We start from the raw sequence: 18,654 nt of genomic DNA, 5'->3' as shown, positions 1-18,654 counted from the left end.
GCCGATGCCGACGAAGAGCCCGAGAACAACACGTTCCACTGGGCTAGTCTCGCTACCTGAGTCCGCCTTTGAAGAAGGGAACACAGACTACAGTTCTGAGGGCGGTGCTCGGCCCCCAGACACTGAAGACACGACGAGTGTCGATCAGTGAGCGAGATAACCCGGGCGCACTGGGTGCACTTCTTGAAGCCGCTGGAAGGCTTCGATGTCATGGGCGGAAAAATCACGCCGGCGAAATCAAAAGCCGAAATGGCGAAAATTGAAGCACCAAAAATTTAGAGGGAGAAAAAATCTCGACCGAGGCCGAAAAGAGGCCTACCCCGACGACGAAAGAAAACTTACCGGGGCAAAAAGCTGGAAGTACGGGGAGGATTGACACGAAACCCGGTCGGAGGGTTTCCGGAGCACTTCCCGACTAGCAAAGCTTTCCCGAAGGAAAAAAACACGCTCAAACAGAATTTGGACGCGCGAGGTCGACTTTCCGGGGCTCGACACGGCGAAAACACGACCGTACCGAGTGCGGACAAAAGAAGACTGGCCGGCTCGAGCCGGTTTCGGGCGGGAAGACGGCCGCGCATGCGCGGTGCGCGCGGGCGCGCGAGGGCTAGCAAAGGACTTTGCTAGTGAAGATTCCGATTGGAGGGGCTGCCGTGGACGTCACCCATCAGTGAGAACAAGCAGCCTGCTTGTCCTCGGAGAAATATTATTCCATGTATGTTACCATGGATGTATGCATCTTAACACAATACCATTTTTAATTCCGTTACACGGAAATGGCAACCGCCATTACGGCAAATGTAAGCCACATTGAGCCTGCAAACTGGTGGGGAAAATGTGGGATACAAATGCTACAAATAAATAAATAAAATATTATGGATACCCCTTCTTGAGGCCTTATTGAATGGTTTCATAAGTTAAGATCAATAGTCAAACCTATATCCAGATAACAGCTTAGTTGGCGCTAGCACTGGATATGCAACAGCACTATCTAGATAATGCCGCAGAATATCTTTACAGATCATCTTGACACTATCTGGATAGCACTAGGACAGTTATCCAGAGAGAAGCAATATTCAGACTGCTATCCAGATAAAGGGGCCCTCTTATTAAACTGTTGTAAAGATTTTACACCTACTGTGTGTTAACTGCAAAAACTAGTGCACAGTAAGAGCAAAGAAAGTGCCGTACATACAAGGAATATGACCAGCTACATATTTCCGTAATGGTGATTACCAGTTCCGGGGAAAAAAAGAAATACATAGTTAAGGTAGAGGAGATAGAATGGAGTAGGTATTCAGGAAGGAAAGTTCATCTTATAATAAAAATCGGGATAACTTAGTTTGAAACAATCATGAATATTAAACATAGGAAATAAAGAATTAGATATTGTGAAAGTCCAGTGTACATCTTATTAACTGATAATTAGGGTACGTTATTATGGTAAGCTTTCTTGAATAAATTGGTCTTCAATAATTTACGGAAATTAATTATGTCGTGGGTTGATTTTATGGATTTTGGTAGTTCATTCCAGATTTGCGTGCCTATGTAGGAGAAACTAGATGCATATGTTAGTTTATATTTTAGTCCTTTGCAGTTGGGATAATGTAGATTTAGGAACGTACGAGATGAATTAGAGTTCCTGGTTGGTAGGTCTATGAGGCCTGACATATATCCCGGAGCTTCACCGTATATGATCTTATGAACCAGGGTACAAACCTTGAATGCAATACGTTCTTTTAATGGAAGCCAGTGTAATTTTTTTCTTAAGGGTCTGGCGTTTTCATATTTCATTTTGCCAAATATGAGTCTGACTGCCGTGTTTTGTGCAGTTTGAAGTTTTTTAATAATTTGTTCTTTGCACCCGGCATAGATAGAATTACAATAGTCTAGTTGGCATAGGACCAGTGATTGTACCAGTCTGCAGAATGTTTCTCTTGGGAAAAAAAATTTTATTCTTCTAAGTTTCCACATTGAGTGAAACATACTTTTTGTTATGTTTTTTGCATGGTTCTCTAATGTAAGGTTTCGATCGATTGTAACTCCTAGAATTTTCAGGCATTCTGAGACAGCAAGGTAAAGTTTGGGATATTTAAATGAGTGGGCTTGTATTTGTTATGTTGCGATGACAGAATGAGACATTGCGTTTTGTCTGCACTGAGTTTCAGTTGAAAAGCATCCGCCCATGAGTTCATAATATGAAAGCTGTCGTTGATTTCTTTAGTAATTTCTGCCAGGTCATGTATGTAGATCATGACATCATCTGCGTAAATAAAAGGATTAAGGCCTTGGTTGGACAACATCTTGGCTAATGGTGTCATCATTAGGTTGAAGAGGATCGGTGATAGCGGAGATCCTTCAGGTACTCCACAGTCTGATTTCCACGGTGATGATATAGTTGAATTTGATATCACTTGATATGTTCTAGTTGTTAAGAAGCCTTTGATCCAGTTAAGTACGTTTCTTGTAATTCCAAAGTATTGTAAGATGTTTAGCAGTATTTCATGGTTAACCATATCAAACGCACTGGACATGTCGAATTGCAGGACAAGTATGTTGCCTCCAGTTGCGATTGTTTGCTTAAATTTGGAAAGAAGAGTGATTTGCACAGTTTCTGTACTGTGGTTAGATCTAAATCCTGATTGTGACTCATGCAATATTGAGAATCTGTTTAAGTAATTGGTAAGTAGTTTGGCCACCAGTCCTTCCATAAGTTTGACTGTTAAAGGGATGGATGCTACTGGGCGATAGTTGGTTACATCATCAGCTTTTTTCTTTACGTCCTTAGATATTGGTGTAAGTAATATATTTCCTTTATTATTGGGGAAAAGTCCATGTTGTAACATATGATTTAGGTGTTTCGTAAGGTCTGTTATGAAGCGTTTAGGGGCGGATCTTATTAGGTTGTTGGGGCATGTATCAAGCTTGCAGTGGGATTTAGCAAACTTATCGCTTGCATAACGGATTCATCAGAGAGGATAGTGAAATTAGACCAGATTCTGTCAGCTGGATATTCTCCTGGAGTTGGATCCATGCAATCGAAGAATATTTCGTGGTCAGTAGCAAAAGATGATAGTGTGAGTCGAATCTTAACAATTTTCTCATTAAAGTATTTTTTGTTACATTTGTACCCCGCGCTTTCCCACTCATGGCAGGCTCAATGCGGCTTACATGGGGCAATGGAGGGTTAAGTGACTTGCCCAGAGTCACAGGGAGCTGCCTAAGCCTGAAGTGGGAATTGAACTAAGTTCCTCAGTTCCCCAGGACCAAAGTCCACCACCCTAACCACTAGGCCACTCCTCCACTCCCAAATTAACAATCCATCTATTTAGCAAGACTCTCTGCTGATGGGGTATCTGTAGTAGTTGTAACGACTGGGGTGGTATTTAGTAGTTTGTTCACTAGTAAGAAACGTTTGTGTGTGTCTTTGTAGTCTGGCCCAATTTTGGTTTTGTAGTAGGAACTTTTAGTATGTCGTATACCATATTTGTATTTCCTTTGGATTTGTTTCTATGCATTTAATATTTGTTCATCTTTTCTTTTATTCCATGCTCGTTCGTATCTCCTAACCTGAGTTTTTAATTTTTTCAATTCTTCATTAAACCAAGGTATCGAATTTTTTCTTCGTGTGCTTTTTGTTCGTAATGGTGCTATATTATCTAGTGTATTTCTGCATCTAGTGTCCCAATGTTGGAGATAATTATTTGATTCTGTTTGTATTGTACATTCGTCTTTGTAAAGCTGCTGCCAGAATGTCGTAGGATCAATTTGTCCTCTTGAGGTGTAGGTTGTACATTCTTGGTTATGGCGTGTGCTTTTTCTTCGCCATTGTAAGGATAAATTTAATTTATGATGATCTGACCAAGGCACTTCTACCCATTTAGTATCTACTAGAGTTAGGTTTAGAGCTGATGCTAATTTGTATGTAATGAGATCAAGTGTGTGTCCTTTGTCATTGGTTGCTTGTATATTTGGCCAATTAAGGTCGCAAAGTTGAAGGAATTCTTTACATTCACATACACTTGTTGAATTAGGATCATCTAGATGTAGGATTATATCCCCTATAATAAGTATGTTGGAGTTAGCTACACAGGTATTCGATATAAAGTCCATAAGTTGTGGTTGGCATTCGTGCCAATTGCCTGGTGGTCTATAAAACAGAACAGCGTTCAGATGGTCGAACAAGGAAGTGTGATGGATTCTTAATGAGGCTATTTCAAGATGTGGTGTTATAGACTCAGCTGTTGTTGTTATGATGAATTGAGACTTATGGATTAATGCTATACCTCCTCCTCATTTTCCCTTTCTTGTCCAATGTGTGATTTTATAACCTGGGGGGCATAAGTCTAAAATTGTGGGGTCATTTTGATCGTGGAGCCAAGTTTCAGTGATGAATAGATGGTCGAGGTTGTCCGTTGTAATCCAATCTGTTATAATTGTTGTTTTATTAACTACTGATCTGGCATTTATATAGCCCAGGTGGAGTGTTTGGTAAGGGTCAGTTAAGTTTGAAGTTGTTTTAATTTTTATTAATTGTTTATTCTCTTGAATTTTAGGTTTGTTAGGGCCTTTTTTTCCTTTGTATTGATTATGTCCTTGTGTACTAGTTCTTCCACTGATCAGGTTTTTATTATTTTAGTAGGATATACTGTTATTTGGTAGCCTATTAATATTATATATTGTTGGTATGTTATTAGTATCTGTGAGAGGGATAGTTAAAATGTGATGAATAAGGGATAAGGAGTAAATTATTAGAAGTAATTTGGCGGTTTTCATTTTGGAGTCAATCAGATGTGATGGAATAGTTATTAGTGGGTAGGATCTTCAATAGGTCCTGGATATATGTTTGATATGTTAACTTGGTGCAATTATATAATTAAATAAGAGATGCTATAAAGAGAGTGTCAAGCTTACAAGTAGCATATAAACATGAGCATATCAGCACTTCTATAAAGATGCATGTTCAATCATAGAAATAGATCTTGAAGAAGCACAAGCCTGCAGAAGTAAATAAACATGGTTATTGCCTCAAACTGAGGTAGTAATATTCAGTCATAGAGTAATTCCTAGAAATCATAGAAACCTACAGATAGTAATAAGCGTAGTTATTGCATCAGAACAACATAGGTGCAGATATTGAATCAATAGAAACCTGCAGATCGTAATAAACATGATAAACGTAGTTCGTTGTCCTCCACATGTAATGGAAGTACACAGCATGATGTTTCATAATGTGCCAGATAGGAATGGTGCTCACAATATCTACCACACCAGCTAATGCACTGAAGGCCCAAGCATAAAGATGTGCAGATCTGCCACAGCAGTGCCCCCCCCCCCCAATCTGATTTTCTTCTCTTGACTCCCCTATCTGATCCCAACATCCTCAAATCTGATTCCCTGCCCCATTAGAACACCTGACACCTCCCCCCCCCCCTTAGCATACACCCTCCGATTCCCCAATCCCCTAAATGGCTCCCAATAAGCCATGCCCCAAAGCCTCACCCATAAGTTGTCAAGGAAACCTCCTCCCCATCACCACTATTGCTGGGACTTACGCTGAGGTGATCCCTGAAAGTCCAGTAGGCCACCACAGGAGTGGTCCTTCTCCAATCCTGCCCTTTCTTGCTCCGGGAATCAAAATGGCTGCCATGACCCCTCTCATAGTACTACTGCTAGGGGACATGGTGACCATTAAGTTCCAGGGCCACATGGTGTAAGAGCGGAAGGGTTCTCTCTGTGTTGGCCCACTAGACTAACAGGAATCACTTCCGGGTAAGTCCTTTGGGGGGGGGGGGGGGGGGGCGGTTAATTGACAAATTATGGGCAGGGCTTTGAGGGGAGCCGCTCCCATCCTGACCCAGTAAACTACCAGGGATCACCTCCAGTAAGTCCCAGGTGTCACAAGGGCCCAGGGGTGGTACACATATGAAAGTAAGTGTAGCTATGCTATTGGCAGTCGTGACAGCTAGTGCACAGTACTAACCTAAATGTTAGCTGTCACACCCAGCCACTCCTCCAACCCACCTTTGTTAAGCCCAGCTCCTGCCACTACCTACACTGGACAGCTTGCAAAGGTTTTATTACTATGCTGCTGGTTTTAATGCTCGGTAGATGTTAGTGCATTAATGTCTACCACATGGGAAAACCTATGCTAGTTGCTTAAAGAAGCTCAGCACAAGAGCTCCAAAGTTAGGACAGAATTGTTGTCTTAACTTTACTTGGTTAACTATGCAGATAGTAGTCTGAATATTGCCATTATTCAGGCACCAGCAGCCCTCACCACTCTAGCTGAATATTCAGCACTGCTCTGTATCTGGTTAGCAGCACCAAATATCCTTGTTTTAAAAACAGTACTGACCATAGCAGATGAATGTTGACCTGGTAAAATGTATATGAATTATGCCATTCAATAAGGTCTCAAAATAAGGTTTATTTATAATACTTATGGTATCTTAAATTACTTACATTAATTACATACAATTCCATCAGATACCATTTAAAAAAAAATTATTTCAAGCTTAAGACTAAAACTCTCAATTTCTCAACACATTTTGGGCCACAATTAGGAACTGTCAAGAGACAAGTGTCTTAGTTTTCTCTTTGGAAGGCCCTAACTGGGGGGGTCAAGCTATACATATGACCTGAAAATGGCTGAAGAAATATGCAAGGAAAAATATTTTGTTATAAAATATGCCAGTTTAGCTCTACGATATCAAAATCTAATTCAACAACCATGCAAAATACCTACCCATCATGATGATGGTGTTGATGATGGTGATGGTGATGTGACCCATAAACTGTGACAGTTAAACATCTTACTTCCAATAGCTTCACCCAAGTAGTCCCCTGTGCGTGCAATGCAAGAGTCCTGAGACCCTGCATGTGAGTAGTGCTCATCTCTCCACCATATCATGCTCAGAATCCTCAGGCTTGTGAACAGCATCCAGTATCCTAAACTCGATTATCAACTGGCTGCACAGACTCAGGATTAAATACAAGGTTCTTATTTGTGCCACTGCCTGTACTCCTCTCTGCTGTTCCTTTGATTCACCCAAGCAATGCCTGGTTGAGATTCCAATTTTCTCGTTCTCAGCTCTGCATTCCTACTGTTTTTCTGAAGATTGTGGTCCCCGTCTTCATCCTCCTCTTCATCTTCTTTCAAAGCTTCAATATCTGCCATATCTTCTGAGTGCACTTCACTGCCTGGGCTCCCAGCAGACTGGCTAGCATGACTGGAATTCACTTCATTACTAGATCCATCACTATGGCCACTGCTGCTGCCAGGGCCACTGCTGGCATCCTCACCACTGTTTGCAGTTTCATCTGAGCTACCTTGCATAGACTCCTGTAGAGAAAACAAAACATATATGCCCACACTACAATAGACATCATTCATCAACAAAATACCAAGGGCTCCTTTTACCAAACTGCGTTAAGTGCTAGCGCATGCTTACTGTAGCTTAAAAGGGCTTGCCGCAGAATGTGCTTAAGCATCCTATGGTAAAAACCCAATGTATGTGCGCAAACCACACACTAAAAAATTTTTCTTTACTTCACTTGGAGGGGGCGTGTCTATGGGGAGGAAAGCAGGCGTGACAGCAAGAATCAGCTAGCATTGCCACATTACCGTGTGTTGATTAGCGAGTGAGCCCTTACTGCCTACAAATTAGGTGGCAGTAAAGACTCGAACTAATTTTTGGTAATGGCCATGCACTAATGGCAGCATTAGCACATGGCCATTAATTCAGAAAATTTAAAATCGGCCATTTTCCAGCTGCAGTAAGAACAGCTTTAGTACACAGGAAAAACACTGCATAAATGCATGCTAATGCCACTTTACTAAAAGGCAGTGGCGTAGCTACGGGGGGCGAACATATAAAGAGGAATCCAATAAATTTATTGGAAATGTGTTTGATTTTTAACAAAATATTTCTAAAAAGCAAGGAAAAGACCTCAAAATGCCCCGCCGCGTTACTTTCAGTTTTCAGCAGCTTAACTGGGGCGTGTGTTCATCACTGGTCATAAAACCTGTGCTTGGAAAGAATTATTTTAACTTTAATTTATTTCCAAATAGATTTTAACAATTTTGCTCGACTGTACTTTATCTTGTAAAGCTGCTTTAGAGCCCTTCATGAGAATCAGTGAAGGTTTTTCATGAACCAAAGAAAATTTGAAGTTAGCATTGATATTGTCAATATATTAAAAAAAAAAAAATTCTTGCAAAAGAGCAAAATTGTTAAAATCTATTTGGAATAAATTAAAAGTTAAAATAATTCTTTCCAAGCAAGGTTTTATGACCAGTGATGAACACCACGCCCCCAGTAAAGCCGCTGAAAACTGAAGTAAGCAGTCCGGGGCGTTTTGAGGTCTTTTCCTTGCTTTTTAGAAATATTTTGTTTCCGTATAAATTGTATTGGATTCCTCTTTATATGTTCGGTGATCTTACATCTTGGAGTCCTGTATGGTATCCTCTTACTATTGTCTACTTACGTAGCTAAGGGGGGGGACCACGGGGTCCTGGACCCCCCAAAATTGGCTCTGGACCCCACCAGTCAAAGCACTTTTGAAGTGGGGGGGCGGGGCAGAAGCGGCAGCAGGAGGGTGGCGGTAGCGTCCGTGGGAGGGCCGGAAATGGCAACGGGAGGACAGCAGCAGTAGGGAGGCAGGCCAAAATGTGCCCCCTCCCCACCTTGGACTCTGGCCCACCCTCCCGTCGAGGTCTGGCTATGCCCCTGGTAAAAGAACCCCCAAATAACTCTGTATAGTTTTCTTGCCTCCCAAAAATAAAGGCAGCCCTACTTTCAATAACTACACTATTCAGAGCTGGAAAACCATTTTAAAATGTGGGTGCCAGAAAGAATTTAAAGCCAAAAAAACATTTTCCATACAATTTACATTTAGTTTCTTTAACTTTACTATTTTTCCTTGAAGCTTGATATTTTGCTTTGTTTTCCCCTCCCTCCAGAGGCCTATCTAGAATGTCTTCATTCTATCACCATCCCTTGCAGCCTTTTGTCCTCTTCTCCTCCTCTTCAGCCTCTCCTTTTACAAGCCTCTTTTCTACTCTAACGCCTAGCTGCAAGACGTCCTGCAAAAAGTCGCAGCAGCTGTTTACAGCCGCAAGAAGCAGAAGCGAGGAGGCTTCTCTCCTGCTCCAATGCCCCCCACTAGGGCCACCAAGGATACAAGTTGGACCAATCAAGACAAGTTGGACAGAATAGCTTTTATATGATTCATATAATTTAATTTGCCACTTACATACCACAATGTACCCAATGAACCAAGTTCTAAGTTTACAACATATAAAATAATACCGTTGCTGTCCTTTACAAATGCTCTTTAAAAGCTTAACCTTCTTACATTGTGTCCAGCATCTAGTAAAACAATAACCACACCGTAAATCGTAATTAGGGAACCCCAGTATATCAGTGCAATGTTGTATTTTATAACATATTCATGCTTAAATAGGTTAAAAAAAAAAACTTATTTGATGAACAAACTTATTTGATGAAACACACTTAATCAGGGAAAAGGTTTTGTTTTTTTCAATTTATGAATAATGAAAACACTTATCTGGAGCTCTGCTCAAAATCCATTCTCTTGCTGGCAATTATTCTCCAAACAGTGAGGTCCTGACAGACCCGTTTCGCCAAGGCTTCTTCTAGAGACCACCACTGTAGTTTTAATCCTGGAACAGAAAAAACACATCATGTTGTCTGAAAGTTTGTAATCAAGCTGCTGCATGCTCTTAGTCAACTCTCATACTTGCAGTGATATTTTGATTCTAATATAAGAGTTGACTAAGAGCACGAAGCAGCTTGATTACAAACTTTCGGACAACACGATTTTCATGTGTTTTTTCTGTTCCAGGATTAAAACTACAGTGGTGGTCTCTAGAAGAAGCCTTGGTGAAACGGGTCTGTCGGGACCTCAGTTTGGAGAATAATTGCCAGCAAGAGAATAGATTTTGAGCAGAGCTCCAGATAAGTGTTTTCATTATTCATAAATTGAAAAAAACAAAAACTTTTCCCTGGTTAAGTGTGTTTCATCAAATAAGTTTGTTCATCAAATAAGTTTGTTTTTTTTACCTATTTAAGCATGAATATGTTATAAAATACAACATTGCACTGATATACTGGGGTGCCCTAATTACAATTCACGGTGCAGTTATTGTTTTACTAGATGCTAGATACAATATAAGAAAGTTAAGCTTTTACAGAGCATTTGTAAATGGCAACAACGGTATTATTTTGTATGTTGTAAACTTAGAACTTGGTTCCTTGGGTACATTGTGGTATATACGTGGCAAATTAAATTATATGAATCATATAAAAGCGACTGTCTCTTTTTATATTCCACAAAGAAACTATGATGTGGTCCTGTTCACTATTAGTAAAGATCTTACAAACTAAACAAAGAAATGAATTGAAACATTCAAAATTTGTGATACCTCTGTATCTGAAAGTCGCTGTTGCACATGCTTGGTTCTGTTAATGAGCTGTTCATCCATCTCCGTATCACTGCCTCCACTCTGATGGGTGTCACTGTTATCACTGCTTTGAGGACTAGCCGCAGGTGACCCTAGTTTAAAAGCATTTCTCCATTACCATTTCCCTCCTGTTTGGTAGTGAACACAGATGATTCTAATCTGAAGTCTGATTACTACACCTAGCTATCAAAACACTATCTTAAAAAAATAACATGCAGTCAAGAAAGCCAAGTTACTTAGCTGAAAAGCATTGTTTCTTACCTATAACAAGTGTTTTCCATAGACAGCAAGGTTGATTGAGCACAAAAGTGGGGTGACATCATCACATATTAATAGAACAGAGCCAGTCTCCCAGACTGTAGAAGTTAGAGTAAAATTCTGAGCACGCATGGGTCTTCCCACATGAAACAGGCTCCTTGGCGCCTCAGTTAGTGCCATAGCACACTAATTAATGCAACTGGAGGTGATGGGAGAGACTGGACGTCTGATCCTGCTATCCAAGGAAAACATCTGCTACAGGTGAGCAACAATGTATCCTTGGTAATAGACAGGAAATAAAAAGAGTTATGAGATGCATGGGTCTTCCCACGTGCAGCAGACTCCTTAGCTCCTCAGCTAGTGTCATAGCACACAAATTAATGCAACTCAAGGTGGTGGGAGAGACTGGACATCTGATCCTGCTATCCAAAAAAACACCTGTTGCATGAGCAACAATGTAACCTTGGCAATAGGCAGGAAATCCAAAAAGTTATTAAAAAAACTTTTTTGATCCCCTGATATATCTCAGACTGGACCATGCTGGGTCTTCTGGAGCTCTAAAGCGAGTGAATGTGTTGTCATTAAATTTTTGCTGAGGTTGCACAGGTTACACAACAGTGGATCTTCTAAGCTAAATATTTTTACTTAAAATTAAAAATTACTTTCTTGCTAACCAAGAATCAAGACTGAGTAGGGGGTTTTCTTTTAACTGATGATGGAAAATGAGAGCGGAACAAGAGAAATTTGAATGTATGCCTACTAAAAATTGTCTGATGCCTTTCCCTTCTTTCCAATGTTTATTTTTTTAATATCAATTTGATGGTTTGATGGTTCATAATATTATTTGTTTAAAAATATTATGATTTTTCTTTTTGTTATTTCAAATGCTAACAATGAATTAAGTGTGATATTGAATACCCCTTGGTCAGGTCCACCATGTTGAAGTTAGTGGTCCTCCAGAAGTTACAGGAATTCATTGAGCAAAATAAACTTCTGGATAAACATCAGTTTGGGTTTCAACAAAAACATAATACTAAAACCCTGTTACTTTTAGACTGTGATACTATTAAACTTGGTTTTGATGATGGGTCTCAATTTGTGATGGCCACTTTAGATATATTGGCGGAATTTGATACAGTTAATTATAACATTTTGCTTGCACATCTATCAAGTTTTGGATTAGCAGGGAAAGTCTTTGAATGGTTCAGTTCTTTTTTGGCTAATCAAACATTTCAAGTTATGACTGGTCAGGATATTTCCTCTTGGATTTCAGTTAGTGCTGGTGTTCCTCAGGGATTAGAGTTGTCTCTATTCACTTCAGTCTCTACATTACACCAATTTGTAAATTATTGACATGTTTGGGACTGCAGTATAAAATTTATGCGCATCTATCACAATCTTTAGTTTTGACTTGCAGAAGGATTTCTAATATATTTAAATTGAATGTGAAAAATCTGTATTTGTCAAGATTTAGAAATAGTGATTGTGCTTTGAGCTTTGTTTGCGATAACTGTGATATACCTATTTTACCAAAACTTGGTATTTAGGAGTCCTATTGGATTCCTCGCTATCCATGAAGACTCATATTAAACAAATTATTAAAACATTTTCCAAATTATAAGTATTGAGGAGAATGAGGGATTTGCTTTCCACTTCTTTCTAACGATGCTGCAAAGTTTTGTGTTAACACATTTTGATTACTGTAATTTTTTAGTTGTGGAACTTCCTGCTTATGTGCTGAAGTTGCTAGAGGTGGCGCAGAACTCTACAGCTCATATGATTGCACAAATTCCACGCTATGAACATATTTCTCCAATTTTAGTTTTTTTACATTGGTCGCCCATTGAAAAAAGTATTTATTTTATTTTTTAAGATTTTGAAGAATGATGCACCTGTTATTATGTCCTCTACTTTGAATTGTGCAAACCAGTTAGAACCTTTAAATCTGCTAATAAGTTGTTGTTGGAAATTGCTGATTTTCATTCAGCTAGTTTGCATGGTCTTCGATCATCTATTTTCCAAGTGACAGCACCTACTCTATGGAATGCTTCGCCTGTCAATCTGAGCAAAGTGGAGTCTTATCTTGTCTTTAGAAAACAGTTCAAGGCTTTTTTATTTCAAAAGGCATTTGGGTAAGCAAGTTTGTTAACTGAGTTATTTGTATTAAGAGGTATAAACATGTTGAGCTCTTAGATTTTTCTTAAATCTCATCATAAATGTTTTACTATTAGTATTAAGTATTTTGATTATGTATGTGATATTGTAATCCGCTGGGAACTGTGGACTATGCGGAATATAAATGTTTTTAAATAAATAAAATTATAAAGTAGAAACTGTTCTGCATCAGCAAGACACTGCCTTAGTCAGGCTGTTCCTCCAAATTTAACAGCTATGTTTTAGGACAACTACTGAGGATGGTCACGGTGAGAGGCCTTAGATTTCTGTAAATGAACTAAAAAAGGTTTCTGGTTGAGACTGTGAAAAATATTGACTGTTCAGCCCATTTGAGAGAATGGCAAGAAATGTTAAAAACGGGGCAAAACAGAGTATGTTTAAATACAGCCTCATGCTGGCATAACCCTAAATGGGCAGGAAGTGTAACTGGAACAACAGGAAACTGTCAAGACCAAAAATTAAACCAGAACACTACATTAAGAAGGGCATTTTTTATATGATGTTTAAATCTGATTTTGGACATTTTGCTAAAAACATCCAAAAATCAAGTAGTGAACATAGTAATTTTCGAACCAGAGAAACGTCTATCTTTTTCTATCAAAATTATTTTTCTTTTGTGACCATTATCGAAAAAAAAACATCCAAGGGAAAATGCACAGCCATTGTGATACAGGGAGGTGCCAGCATTCTTAGTAGACTGGCAGACATCCTAGCAGAGCAGTGGAGCACAGCAGTGGACTTCACATAAAAGGCCCCAGGTATGCATCTCATAGTTACCCCCTTATATTATGGTGAGCCCTCTAAACCCACCAAAAACCTAATGTCCCCAATTGTACGCCACTACAATAGCCCTTATGTCTGCAAGTATCACCTGTGTGTGGATACAGTATGTTTTTAGTGGGTTTTGGTGGGCTCACACTTTCCACCACAAGTATACCAGTTAGAGTGGGATAAGGGCATGGATTCCCTTCTCTACAGTGAAAGCAGCAACCACTAGGCTACTCCAGGGGACCTGCTTGCTGCTCTAATAGGACTGGTCATTAAATCTGGAGCTGTCATACAGGATGGTACGTACTATTTCACATCTTTGGGGGGGGGGGGGAGTGGAAGGAGGTCAGTGATCACTGGGGAAGTAAGGGGGGGGGGGGCGTTATGCTTTAATCCCTCCAGTGGTCATTTGGTAATTTATGGCACCTTTCTGTGACTTAGTTGTGATTGAAATGGGTCTAGATCAAAACATCTTTTAACCCTGAACGTTTTTGTTTTGTTACATTATAGCAGGAAAAAAGTCCAAGTTTTGGGAATGACCAAATCCTGCCCGCATCACACCCCCCCCCCCCCCCTTTGTGATTTGGGCACACTGCAGATGAACTACATAGAAAAACGCCTTAAAATTAGTTTCTAAAATAGTGATTTGGACATTTTTGCAAAAAAAAAAAAAAAAGTCCATCTGTTACTTTTGATGTTTTTCAGTTTCAAAAATGAGCCCCTAAATCTTCTTAATTTTTATACTGCATTTTTGTACACCCTTTTATAAAACCAGTATCACTATTAAGAAGCACATTAGAAAAACATTTTTGCAGAAACAAAGAGGCTACCAAATTATATAATACTTTTACACACCTTTCTTGTTTCCCAAAGGAAGGTTGGTATTGAGCAGCGATGCAAATGAGCTTTGCTTCGACAGTTGAGCCTTTGCTGCTAATGCATTGTTCCACAGTGCTTTTATAAGCATTGATGCCAAATACAGGGTCTACAAACAAAGTATAATTTTAAGTTTCAGAATGCAATGTATCTTAAAACAAAAAATATGCGTATAGTTCCAGTCAACTAGACCATCGCCAGATGAATTACCCCCAGTATTTGAATATTGGGGGCTACGTGTGGGCAGGCAGGATGCCAGAGCTTAAGTGGGTCCAGCCAACGTTCAGTAGGACCTGCATAATTTTTTTTTAAATAAAACCCTCCAGATCCCTCTCCCAGCCTAATACCCCTCCCTCCTAACCCCTCCCCCCCCCCGATCCTGGTTAAGGGGGAGCCCATCATTCTGGTATAGGCTCCCCCTTCCCCAGAATGTTGCCCAGTTCCTTACAAATCTAAAACCCTCCTCCCTGCACCATCACCTCATCCACACATTGAGACTCCGGAGCTCTGTTTGTCTCTTGGGCCCTGTGCATGGAATGGGAAGTACTTCTGAAAATGCTAGCCTAGAGGTTCTAGATTTTAGCTTTCTACCTATCAGCCTACATTTGGCTTCCAGAACTTCTATCCCACATTTTCCTAGGTCACTAGTATCCACATGTACCAAGACAGACGGCTCCTCCGCAGTACTATTTAAAATCCTATCTCGGTGATGCATGACTTCCGCCACCTTCACACTAGACAGGCAAGTGAACAGACGATCCTCAGGTCCACCAGCCACCCAACTATCTACATGCCTAATAATCGAGTCACCAACTACAACAGCCACTCTAGCCCTTCCCTCCTGGGCAAAATCTCCTGGAGACACATCCTCGGTAAGAGAGGGTATAGCATGCCCTGACAGGCTGGTCCTACATACAAGATTGCTTCCAGCTTCACTAGGGTGATGCTCTCCTTCTGGAAGACCTCCCTCCTCCAAGGCAGCACAGGGACTGCCAGACTGGAGGTGGGAATTCTTTACAACATCCCTGTCGGCCTCCTCTATGTACCTCTCTGTCTCCCTCAGCTCCTCCAAGTCTGCTACTCCAGCCTCAAGAAAATAGACTCATTCTCTGCTAGCTCTTTGCATCAAACGCACAGATATAACTTCTCACCAACTTGGAGATCATCATTCATGTAACAGTGCAAAACACTGCATAGCACCAATCTTACTTTGGACTGCTGTCTGTATCTCAGTATTATAGAGTTATTTAATTAAAACTCCTTAAAGTACTAAGGATATCAGATGAGTATAAAGAGACAAGATTATACGGTATCTGTATCTAACCTGCCACATTGTAGAAAATCTTTAGCATCATATCTATATTAGTTGAATGTTCTAATGCACGCTTATTAAGTGTATTAGTATTATGCTAACATTGTATTAGATCTCTGGTACTTGAATTCCAGTGCTGTTAAGTGTGTGTATTTCTGATACTGTCTCACGGTAGTTCTATTATTAAGTTTCAATTTACTGTTTTCAAGTTTACCTCATTTATTGTATTTATTATTATTCTTGGTTAATTATATGTTTTATGAAAAACTGCATCTGCTGTACCACTGCCTTGGGTGAATCTCTTCATAAAGGTGGTTAATAAATCACAATACATAAATAATATATAATAGTGTTTGCTTCTCAGAAATTAATTAAATGTAATTAAAACTCTAATGGATACTCTCTCCTGACTATAAATGAAGAGTTGAGCTACGGGTGGGAGCTGGGGAAGGGGGGTTGGGAACGAGGACTGAGCTAAGCCCTGCTGTGCCTTCCAGAGTCTGTTAATGCTGCGGCAGAAAATTCAAACTTTTTATCAATCACAGAGCAAAATAATGTCACTTACCCAGAGAAATGTCCTCTTCTCTCACAAATTCTCAGGATACCCACAAATGAGTATGCATGAAACAGATTTGTGTATAATGAAGGCAGTGTATGCAAATCAAGTTCATACATATTCATTGTGGATATCCTGAAAACCTGACTGGCAAGGGGTACTCCACGACTGGACTTGGGAAGCACTGCTGTAAACAATTGTACTAGCTGGTTACAGATTACTAATAGTAACTTGCAAAAGGTTAGGAGGACATTTTGTCATTTTGCAGATGAGATGAAGATTTGCAACAGAGTGGACACCCCAGAAGGAGCAAAAAAAAAAAAAAATGATAAAGGGGATGGAATGACTTCCCTATGTGGAAAGGCTAAAGCAGCTAGGGCTACTCAGCTTGGAGAAGAGACAGTTGAAGGGAGATATGATAGAGGTCTATAAAATACTGAGTGGAGCTGAACAAGTAGACATAAATAGCTTGTTTACTAGGGGGCACTCAATGAAGCTACTAAGTAGTAAATTTAACAATCCAGAGAAAATATTTCTTCACTCAACATGTAATTAAGCTCTGGAATTCGTTTCCAGAGAATGAGGTAAAAGCAATTAGCTTAGCAGGGTTTAAAAAATGTTTGGATAATTTCCTAAAAGAAAAGTTCATAAGCCATTATTAAAATGGACTTGGGAAAATCCAATGCTTAATTCTAGAATATGCAGCTTAAAATCCATTTTACTGTTTTGGGATCTTGTCAGGTACTCGTGACCTGGATTGGCCACAGTTGGAAACAGGATACTGGGCTTGATGGATCTTCTGTCTGTCCCATTATGGCAATGCTTATGTTCTTAAAAACTTGAAGCACAATCTAATGCTTGGCAATAAAACTTTAAACATGAAGAAGTGTAGACTGATGAATTTGAAGTGCAGAAATAGAAAAGAGCTGTATGCCATAGGAGGCAAGAAGCTGATGTGCATGAACCAGGAGAGACACCTTAAGATGATAGTATTTGTGGATCTCAAGGTTGCAAAACAATATGACAAGGAGGCCATGATAACGCCCTTATACAAGTCATTGGTAATGAGCTATGTCTCAAAGGGGGCCAGCTCCTCCTGGACTCTCACTGAGGGGAATCACCCTTCCGCCCAAGTGGAGGGCTCCTGACAGAAGAAAATCACTCACAACTGCTTGCAGCTTCAATATCAATGTGCTTTATTTTCTCATAATTCAGTAGTCGGCAATCAGAAGCAAAAAAAAACAAGCAAAGCGCAACTAGCAAGACAAAAACAGAAAGATTAGAAGTAAGAACTAGGAGAACACTCAGCTTCCCAACTCTCTGCCCAACTCTAACGAGCCTAGGTACAAGGGTTCTCTTTTATAGGTATATTAATCTCAGCCCTCCCCACATAGGCTTATTCTGTCATGTCCATTTCTTGACTTTATCTCTTTTTTTTTTCTTACTTATTAGTCTGGACTACCCCAACAGTTACTGAGTCCGTACCAGAAGATTAAGAAAAGAAAACATAAGACCTAAATATATATGCACTAGAGGAGAGGAAAGACAAAGAAGATATGATACAGATGTTTAAATATTTTAAAGGTATTGATACATGAGAGAGCATGTGATGCACAGAGGGTGAGACACGATTTCATGCTCTCCGAGGGTCCCATACCCTTTTAACCTTACAAAAAGCCTATGCCACCACATTTTAGCCTGACTGGAAACTCTGATGGACAAATATTTAGAGACACTACCAGGTGGCATGATAGGCAAAGGAGCAAGATGGCAGAAAGAAAAGCCCCAAGCAGCAGATGGCAAAAAGGAAGGAAAGTCATTGAAGGGAGAGCCACCCTTTTCATCTGAACAATTATCACAGCTGACGGTGGTGAAAGAAAAAGCGCTTAAACCAAAGTTAGATCGACTCTCGGATCAACTTCCCACCTTTAGAACCCTCCTAGCTAACGCAAACAGGTGAACCGGAGAGCTGGAGCAATGGGTTTCAGCTTTGGAGGATGCTTCTCCCCCCACTATGGAAACTATAGAAAAACTACAAACTACAATGCATGAACTGTCTGCAAAGGTAGCTAATCTGGAAAATCATTCACATCGAGCTAATCTAAGGATCATCAGTTTACCAGAATTCAAAGAACAGGTTTTGTCAGTGGTGCTGGAGCGCTGCCTGACCACTGAGTTTGTGCTGTCAGACCATGCGGGACCTTTGTGTTTAGAACGCGCTCA

General features: G+C 40.0%; 1 protein-coding gene across 1 annotated transcript in view; it reads right to left on the bottom strand.

The window, feature by feature from the left end:
• Positions 1-18,654, bottom strand: part of USP34 (ubiquitin specific peptidase 34) — a 1,418,841-nt gene that overhangs the window by 993,863 nt on the left and 406,324 nt on the right. Inside the window, 8 exon segments of the mRNA XM_030196176.1 lie at positions 6,746-6,793; positions 6,795-6,867; positions 6,870-6,902; positions 6,905-6,950; positions 6,952-7,054; positions 7,056-7,342; positions 10,448-10,578; positions 14,543-14,672. Of these exon segments, the coding sequence (XP_030052036.1) occupies positions 6,746-6,793; positions 6,795-6,867; positions 6,870-6,902; positions 6,905-6,950; positions 6,952-7,054; positions 7,056-7,342; positions 10,448-10,578; positions 14,543-14,672 (851 nt within the window).

This window comes from Microcaecilia unicolor, chromosome 3 (assembly GCF_901765095.1).
Source record: "Microcaecilia unicolor chromosome 3, aMicUni1.1, whole genome shotgun sequence".
Lineage (NCBI taxonomy): Eukaryota > Metazoa > Chordata > Amphibia > Gymnophiona > Siphonopidae > Microcaecilia > Microcaecilia unicolor.
Note: the sequence above shows the minus strand (reverse complement) of the source record. Positions and strands in the feature narration are given on the sequence as shown.